The 10092-nt window shown below is 35.0% G+C and overlaps 1 protein-coding gene across 1 annotated transcript; it reads left to right on the plus strand.

The window, feature by feature from the left end:
- Window positions 1–3623: 3623 nt before the first annotated feature.
- LOC133780256 (uncharacterized) lies at window positions 3624–5201 on the plus strand. The gene is made up of 3 exons (XM_062220099.1): window positions 3624–3882; window positions 3969–4213; window positions 4794–5201. Exons 1-3 carry the CDS (start codon window positions 3721–3723, stop codon window positions 5083–5085), a joined length of 699 nt encoding a protein of 232 aa, XP_062076083.1. The 5' UTR covers window positions 3624–3720; the 3' UTR covers window positions 5086–5201.
- Window positions 5202–10092: the final 4891 nt, after the last annotated feature.

Consider the following 10092-nt stretch of genomic DNA (forward strand, 5'->3'; position numbering starts at 1 on the left):
GAGGCATGCATGGGGAGGTGGCTGTTGGAGGCTGCTGGCAGTCTTGGACTGGTGTTGAAACGGTGGGAGCAGGAGGCAGGCGGGCTGGGCCTTCATGGGCCTTGGTGGTTTGATTGCTCAAGGTGCATGGCTGGAAAGAGTTGATGCTGGCATTTGGCTGGTGCATCAGGAAGCTTGAACGTGAGGCAGGAGGAGGTTGATTGAAGGAAGTGCTTCATGGGCCAAGTTGATGAAGGAATGGGCATGGGCTTCCTACTTGGGCCTGGGCAGGTGGGCCTTTGCAACTTGATCCATGGCATTTAAAAATGCCATTTTTCTTCTTTCTTTTCCTTAAAAATGTCAAATTTTCCTTTATTTTTCTTGCTTTTTCAAGAGCAAAAATTTCCTACAAACTAAATATAAAATAAATCATAATACAATATTTTCAACTATAAAATAAATCAATTTAATTCTTTGAAAATATTAATTATAACTTAATTTATATTTTATATTTGAGTTCAATAATACAACATTTTTTTACCACTAAACACAACAATAATTCAAATAATTAAACTACAATATATTACAATAAAATAACTATAAAAACACACAAAAATATATAAAATCACAATAAGACTAATAAATTCAAAACTACTTAAAAGCTTAATAAATCAATTAAAAACTCAAGAATTAAGCAACAATTAGCACATAAAAAGTGGTAAAATAACTCTATTTTGTAGAGTTATCAAGGGACTCGGAGGTTCTTCGGTGGTCGCTCCTCCACAGCCATAACCTCGGAGGTTGATGTTGCATCCAACTCATGACGAAGGGTACGAGCATACCTCTCCCTTGCCTTATTACTATCTCCAGCAAGATGTGGACCTCCACATATGGTGTTTAGTGTGAAGTCCACAGAACTCCGAGTTTTCTCGGAAGGGTGCTTGGGCGGAACATGCTCCTTGCCACTGCGCTGGTTGGGATGCAGTGGTGGCCTTCCTGTCTGAGCTGGGCGATCTTTTCCTCCTCGACGGTTGTTATCATTCTTCTCCTTCTACTGGTCAGTGTGATGACTATCAGCTTCATCACGCCTATGCCCATCTTTGAAGTGGGAAGTTTCTTTACCTCAAGGAGCTCTATTATGCTCCTGCTCAGGTGGAGTTTTCTTGCTACCTGATTTATGACTTCCAGACCTAGAAGTCTCTGATCGGTGGCTCCTTTAGGGGGTTCTGGAGTTCCCCTTTCGGGTTAAGGCAATGTGCGACCGGATCCCATCTTCCTCTCGACCAGGTGGGCTACTATCACTCCTGTTTGGCCCTCGAGAATGGGGTTTATCAGTGTTCTTACGACCAGCTTCTGTGGTCCTTGCTCCTGGGGTGGCTGCCACTCCAGGTGCAGCTTGGGCATTGGCCCGGGTCAGCTGCGTAGCTGCCTCCAGAGCGAGTGCAACCTCGCGATGTCGCCTATCGACCTCCTCCTGCTGTCGTCGGATCTCCTCACTCCTGGCGTCCATTTCCCGCCTTTGCTGCTCAAATGTGGCATTCTGTCTAGCCATTTCTTCGGCAAACGCCTCCTGTCTAGCATTGAATTGTGCCATCTCCTCTTGGAAGGCGCTCATGGCTTCCTGGAGCTCTTCAACTTCTGGAGTTACGTCCTTGAGCACGACTCTAGGCTCAGTTTCACGGTCTTGAAGGCTAGGACCTTCTGATCTGGCAGGCTCTTTAGAGGAGCCTATCTTCTTGGAGGTCGCATTGGTGTTCTTAGGCGCCATAATACTTCAGGGACCATCTGTCTTTCTCTTCAGGCTCTCAATGAAAGCACCAAAATGTTGACCGCGTTTTTGGCCAACGACGTGTAGACGTCAAAAACGATAAAACCTTCAAGAGAAAATAAACGACACAGACGATTTTTATAGTGGTTCAGCCCCAATATTTTGGTAATAGCTTAATCCACTTAGAGTTGTTATTATAGATCTGCACTCAAGATCATATGAACCTGAGTCAACTGAGTTTCTTCAGTGCAGATTACCAGAATACAAGAATTCTCTCAAATACAAGTACTTTCTCTCTAGAAAATTCGGATCAAAAGCTCAAAAATCCCAAAAGTCCAAAAAAAAAAAAGAATCCCCTTTAGGATGCCATAAGCCTTGTATTTATAGGCTCAGGATCGTACAGATGATATCCCCCCAGAATCAGGATATTTTATTATTCTCATTATATTTAAATTACAATAATATTCAAAATATAACAGTACACTATATTCGTGGGATAAATGAGAGATTCCCGCGCAAGCCAAGACCGATTCTTGCTGAAGCCGTTTTTGGGATCTCTTGCGCAACTTTACTCTATCTAGTCGACCCATATCTCATTCAAGCTGGTTGAACACACCTTCACTGGGCAGTCACACACTTGACTGGGCAGACATGCACTTGACTGAGCAGACATGGTCATGACCGATCGGCCAAGGTCATGCCTGGTCGGCCAAAGTCATGCCTGAGCAGACAGGCATGTGACTGGTCGGATAAGGTCATGCCTAGGCAGATAAACTTGTGACTGGTCGGGCAAAGTCATTCTTAAGCCAGGCCACCCAAACATTCATTGTCATTTGTCACTTCTATTGCTACGTCATCGTTTTCAAATTTTGGGGATAACAATTTTTATTATAATTCAATATATCTTGGATATTATTAAATGTAGTTAGCTAAAATATTAAAATATAAAACTACAAAATAATAAACATTAAACTAATAAAATATAAAATTGATGATAGCCTATCATGAAGAAGTGTTGAGCATATCATCACATGGTGTATATGGTTGATGAGCATATATATATATATATATATCACTACAAGAAAATGGGTCTCTAACTACACATTTTTTAATTACAACTTGTAAAAAATTTAAGTTCAATGTATCACAAATAGGAACGGCCAGAGATCTAAGTTTAGCTATTACAGGTCATCATCAATACAAAAGTAGTTGATGATTGATATAGTTATTTTGGTACATTTATTTTTTGCATCATTATTTCCATTACTTTTATATATAGATTAAACACAAAATAAAATAGTTAACTACTCAACATAAAATATTAATTCTTTGACTTGAAAGTAATAGGTGACCGTACTCCTTTGAAAACTACAAGTTATAAACTCTTTGTCTTATTTTTGAAGTCAATGAAGACGGAGCTACTACCTAATGCATATATATAAATATAAATATATATATATATATTTATACTTGATACGATCTCGCTCTGATCAGGAGCTATAAATGGCACCGTGTACCGTACGCGTCAAAATACGATCCATGTACGAAGGATCTTCTTAGAATTGTGCTGTAAATTAAGCTTTTTCAACGGAGAGAGAGAGCTTTTCACACACATATATATATTTATATGTGTATATTATTTAATGATGAGATACTTTGTGTAGGTTTGACATAGCAGTTTTTCTCGAAGATGCCAACCATGATAGCCAAAGATGACGCCGTCAACGACGGTGGTGGCTGGGCTAGGCTAGGGTTTAATAATTGGAGATAGACAAAGAAATTAAGACCGTACAACACGTACACGTATGAAAGAATTAATATATATATATGCTTTCTCGTCACTAGGACCCTTGATTTTCTCTGCATGTGTCGTAGTTCTAACTCCACACAATACAATAATCTAAACCCCATTTCAAACTTGGCTACTTTTTTTCATTTTTCTTGAAGCTCGACGAAGAAGAAGAAGGAGGAAAATGGAGAAAAGGGTTATTGATTATATGTTAGTACCATTAGGACTGTTGGCTATGGTGGTTTACCATGGCTGGCTTCTCTACCGAGTTATGCACCACCCCACCAAGACCGTCATCGGTGTCAATGCCATCCACCGCCGTTCCTGGACCCGTGCTATGATGGAGGTCAGTACATATATATATAAGATCAATATATATATTATATATAGCTAATAAAGTCTAAACGACGTGTCGTTTTGTTTTGTTTGCAGAATTTGCACAAAAATGGAGTTCTTGCGGTTCAGACGTTGAGGAACAACATAATGTCGTCGACCCTTATGGCCTCGATGGCCATTACGCTCAGTTCTCTAATCGCTGTGCTGATGACCAGCAGTGGAAAAAACAAAATTGAGTTGTTCATTTTTGGAGACAAAAGTGAGGCCAGCTTATCTGTCAAGTACTTTTGCATAATGGCTTGCTGCTTAGTGGCCTTCTTATTCAACTTGCAATCAACAAGGTATTAATTGATATACATATATATTATGTGTATATATATATATATAGAGAGAGAAAGCTATAAATAGTTGGGTTTTGTTCATGGTATAATAGAATTAGATAGATTTAATATATTTTGGGCTTGGTGTCAATGATCAATATAACTTTTAAGTACATAAAACTAGACTCAAAGTATACATAAATAAGATATTTGCCTTAAAACAAGACAATAAGGATTTGGTTTGGATATACCTTCCACAATCATGATCCCATTAATTATTTTTTATCATGTAGTGAAAAAATTGTCGAGAAATGCTAAAGGGCAATCTAAGGTGTCTAATATTCTAGTGTTAGACATACTAGGAGAAATGCTAATGGCACCACTGGTTATTTGGTGGCATACTGCTTTTGGTGCAATTTAATATTGAGTCTCACATATTTGAATTTAATAAGTATTATGATGTATCGCTATCCAACTATAGGGTGCCATTTTATGTGGTATTGGGTAAATAGCAACACTCAACATACCAGTGTAATTAAAATATATGAGACCCGATATTAAATTACACATGTATCCGCGTGTGTTTTGTTTTGTTTTGTAGTTACTATAGCAATGCAACCCTTCTGATCAACATGCCATACAAGAAGATCTCACAAGATGATGAACACGAGCAGGTGATTGTTGATTTTGTAGCGAGGAGTGTGAACATGGGAAGCTTTTTCTTTTCTCTAGGGCTGCGCACTTTCTACTTGTCTTTCGCTCTATTCTTATGGATATTCGGTCCTCTTCCCATGTTTGTTTATAGCTTTGTTTTGGTTTTCATGCTCTATTTCTTGGATGTTAACTTTCATACTGGGTGTGTTGTTGATGTCTCCGATGACGACATTAATTAGTCACTCAAAAAATAATGAGGAGTTTGGGATTATTGGGAGACCAATTTAAATGTTTTTCTTTTGGTTTGGTTGGTCAACTACTTCATGGAAATTAAAAAACATTTGTGCAAACTTGATTTGTTGTGATCATTCATATTCGATCACAAGTTAATTATTGCACATATTAAGTATTAAATAAAAGTAGTACCATCTTTATAATGTATATGTTATAAAATGGCATTCCACTAGCACAAAAACTAGTTTAATATTGTCGTTGTTGATAGTTTTAGTTACAAGAAATAAATAAAAAGGTGAAAGCATGCATACGTACCAAATAAATCTTATACCTCATCCATATATATAAATATATATATATATACATATAATTCTTTTGGCATTTTGCCTTTAGAAATAAATTTGTTTTTGTCATTTGAAAAATTATAATCCAATTAATTTTATATGACGGTGTATATTGTAGTTATAGTAAACATCTTTTTAGTTTTTCAAAAAAATTTGAATAATTTACGACGTCGAAAAAAAAATTCAAACAATCAATTACATGCATACTTGTTTTTTTATACGCGTACAACTGACTATATTTTAAGCTATATTTTCGGTATCGTAAATTATTCGATTTTTTTTTTAAATTGGTGGAAAGCTTACTATACCGTCATCTAAAAAAAATGAGTTATAATTTCTTTACACGACGAAAATAGATTTGCCCCTACCAATAGGGGCAAAAATAATGTATCTACCTAAGAATCTTCATATATATATATATATACATATTAAGAAATTGTGTAGTTAACTATATGGTAATTATATCAAATATGGAAAATGATGTATTAACGAACATGAATAATGTTTTATGTGATCATAGCGTCAAGTATTTGATAAAAAAAATTATATATTAGATACATAATTAATATAGGAAAATATACTTGTTATCCCGATTCCTCCCCGCACACGTGGCATGGTACACCAGGTCCGTGGGCTATCCTGAAGGGATCCGAGGCCCAGACTGAGCCCAATGAACGGGGAAGGAACGATTCCTGGTGGCCCAAATATCAGTAAGCCCAACATTATCCACTAGAAATCCCTGTGCTGAGGAAGCCTAGACCATGACTTGGGCACGGTTTGTCTTCCCAGACCCAGTATAAGGCGTCGTCCGGGGTGCGAATAAGGAGGATGTTTCCAAGTCTAAGAATGGGTCGGGACGATAGCAGATGAACCCGAGCTCTGGTAAACGAACCGGGGTCCTGGTAAATGGACTGAGACGTTGGTAAATGAATCTGGATTAGGCATCCGGGTTGGGTATGATAGACTGTCCCCGACACTGACATCACCTCGAGAAACACGGAGTTTTGTCTCCTCGGCTAACCTACAGAAGAGGTTATATACGGAATGTACGTCGTTATTCTAAACAGTATTGTCACTACTCTGACAGATCTTGTCCCCAAGATCTCCTTAGAAGCCCACGCGGACCAGATTGAAGCTACGTACTGTTGTCAGTCGTACAGTGTGGTTATGCTCGAGTCGGCCCAATGGGCCCTAATCAGTGTATTTTTTTTTTATTGAACCCTTTGTATTAAGCCTCCGTTAGTGAGAAAATCCTAATTACATCTGTATTGGGCCCGGATTAGTCCGGCCCAATCCAGTGCATCCAACTGCCTATAAATAGGGTCAGTTGTGCACTGTAGAGAGGATCCGAGTTTTCTTTTGTAAGCATATACTCTGCTCTAACTTACAGAGAACTCCATTGGTAAAGCTCTCTAAACTCTAATACAATAGACTCGTGGACTAAGGCTCTTTAACGCCCCAACCACGTAAAAGTCCTTGTGTGATTCTCTTTAAATCCTTTCTTTTTGCTCTCTTATCTTTAATAATTCTAGTTTCTGAAAAACTCGATAAATAATACCAATTTGATCCTTGTGTTTTTTTCGAATGCGGTTGTCCCTTATGTTTTGTTAAATGACAATTTAGATGTTGTGTTTTATAAAATTGATCAAAATAGTATTCCTAAACCCGATTTTAGTCAAAATTTTGTCATATATTATAATATTTTCTTCTCTACTCCTCGAACTTCTCTCTCCTACCATGAACTCATCTCATCTCCAATGAAACCAAGTATAGATTCAGCGGGTAGTCTAACCCACTCAACTCTATACTCGGATTGGCATTTGCCAACCAGTAACCCGACGAAGCTTCATTTTGGGTCTGGATTAGGTGGGTTATTGTTTTTCATTTAAGTTATAAAATTCTAACCAAAAGCTTTCAAATTCAATACAAAACATATGAATATTATCTTTAAAGATATTTAAGAGTGACACAATTAAAAAAAAAAACTTGGAGAAAATTAAATATTCCACTAACACAAAAACTAGTTTAATTCTGTCGTTTTTGATAGTTTGTTGATTCTTTATGTGCTTATTTTAGTTACAAGTTGGCAACATGGGTAAAAAGAAAACAACAAAAAACAAAAGGTCAAAATCATGCATATACGTACCAAATGAGTCTTATAACTCATCTATATATAAATATACACATATATATATATACATATATACAGAATTTCTTAAGTGTTTTTTTGCCTTTATCGTTAGGAATCGATCTGTTTTGGGCACGTAAAAAGAATATAACCCAAAAAAAATTTCATGACAGTGTGCATTCTAGTTATAGTACAAACATCTTTTTAGTTTTCGAAAAATTTTGAATAATTTACGATGTTGAAAATTCAAACAATTAGTTTGTGTTTTTTATACACGTGCAAATGATTATTTTGAACTTTGTTTTCGATATTATAAATTATTTAAAATTTTCTTAAAGCTGGTGGGATACCTACTATACCGTCATATAAAAAAAATTAGGTTACAATTTCTCTACATACCAAAAACAGATTTATCCTTACCAATAATGGTCAAGGTGATGTATCTACCTAAGAATTTCCATATATATATATATATATATGTATATTAGAAAATTGTGTAGTTATCTATATGGTATATTCATTATATATCAAATGCATAAAATGATGTATGAATGAAATGATGTTTCATGTGAACGTAGTTAAGTATTTGAAAGAAAATCTTATATTGGATACATAATTATATGGGAAAATATATAAATTTGACCCTGTATTTTTTTCCAAATATGCAATTGGTCCCTGTGTTTTGTTAAATGACAACTTGAACGTTGTGTTTTACAAAATTGATCAAAATAGTATTTTAGACCAAATTTTGATCAAAATATTTTCTATCTTCTCTACTCCTCGAACATTTCTATGAACATATCTCATCTCCAACAAACCGAGTATAACTTCGGGGGTTGTCCAACCCACTCAAACCTATACTCGACAAAGCTTCATTTTGGGCTTGGATTGGGTGGGTTAATTTTTTTTCCATTTAAGTTGTAAAATTATAACTAAAATATTTCAAATTCAATACAAAATGAATGAATGTTTTCTCTTTTATGATATTTAAGAGTAACACAATTAAAAAAACTTGGAGACAAGTATAAAAGAAAATAGACATTTCTTTTATAAATTATTTTAGATTATTTATTATGTATAAAGTTGGTCAAGTAAAGATGGGTTATATTGGACAAGTTGACACTGATTTTCAACCCGCATAGTGTAAGAAATGGTTGGTTTTGGGAGTAAAAAAATTCTGTATGGATTTGTTAGATTTTCGAGTTATATAATGGTTGGGTTAATTATTAATTGAGTTAATTATAGGATCTAAAAAAATTTAAACAGCCCTAATTAATTAATGGCTAAATACGTAATTTCGATGTGTTTACTTTTACTGTCTTTTGTTTTTCTTAGCCATAACAATAGTAACTAAATTGTCACAATACATTCTTAATGACTTTTCTAGAGATATAATTCGTCATTAATTATAAAGGCCAGCCATATATATAAAACTCATCAATTCAACCATACACCCCATGTGATGATGTAATGAACTCAACCACTATAGCGAAAGTTCAAGTCAAACTATATATATATATATGTTGATACAACTCCCCAGACTATATATTATAAATTTTATTATTTTGTAGTTTTATATACTTTTAATAATATTTGATCTAACTACATTAAAATAATATCAAAGATATATATAGTAGAATATAGCAAAACAATGTTTGTATGAAGTAAAACTCAAATTTGGAGGCTAATGTCAAATAAAATTAGAATTTTGTAGTGATAGCACATAATAATCCCAAAAGAGCGAATATTATATGGAGGTAATCGTACATATACACATGTACTTGATACGATCTATCTCTGATCAAAAGAGCTTTGGCATCGTGTACCTTACGTTGTGAAGTTTTTCAACGGAGAGAGAGAGCATTTAGTGCACACATATTATATAAATATATGAAATTTGTCCAGGTGCTTAAAAAAAAGTCCTAGTGGGCCTTTTTGTGATATTGACTTTTGAACAATTTTGGTAAAAAAATGTACGGAGGTATATTTTATAATTATTTTTAAAGTACAGTTCAAATTTCAGAAATTTCTAAATAACTTACGGTATGGAAAATTAATTTAAAAACAGATGGTTGCACAGTACCGAAAACTAAGAAAACATGTTTGAACCTAGTTTTCATTACTGTAAATTATTCATAATTTTTTGAAAATTTGTAGATACTCTAAATAACTACAATATACATGGTCATAAAAGAAAATCGCATCAAAAACAGTTCACGGTCGGAAATACAAAAGAGTCTTTCAGGTGGGCTCTTTTTGAAGCCCCTACCATAAAATCCTCCTATAAATATATAAATATAGGACAATTCTCATATAGGACCTTCACTTTAAGTTCTACCAGTGGGGTTCTTCAATGTTTTCGACCCGTGAACAGTTTCGGCACGATTTTTTTTTATGACCGTGTATGTATATTGTAATTGTTTAGGTTCAAACATGTTTTGCTTTGTACGCGCATAAAAAAAATTAGTCACCCGTGCAACATGTTTAAATTTAGTTTTCGGTACTGTAAACTATTTAGAATTTTCTGAAAATTTGCACAT

Source organism: Humulus lupulus, chromosome 5 (assembly GCF_963169125.1).
Source record: "Humulus lupulus chromosome 5, drHumLupu1.1, whole genome shotgun sequence".
In the NCBI taxonomy this organism is placed as follows: Eukaryota; Viridiplantae; Streptophyta; class Magnoliopsida; order Rosales; family Cannabaceae; genus Humulus; species Humulus lupulus.

What these genes read in the sequence shown, in the direction of transcription:
- LOC133780256 (XM_062220099.1), top strand. Translation starts at nt 3,721, where the DNA reads ATGGAGAAAAGGGTTATTGATTATATGTTAGTACCATTAGGACTGTTG. An exon ending in GGACCCGTGCTATGATGGAG is followed by an intron (nt 3,883 to 3,968) that starts GTCAGTACATAT and finishes TTTTGTTTGCAG; the next exon opens with AATTTGCACAAAAATGGAGT. An exon ending in TTCAACTTGCAATCAACAAG is followed by an intron (nt 4,214 to 4,793) that starts GTATTAATTGAT and finishes TTTGTTTTGTAG; the next exon opens with TTACTATAGCAATGCAACCC.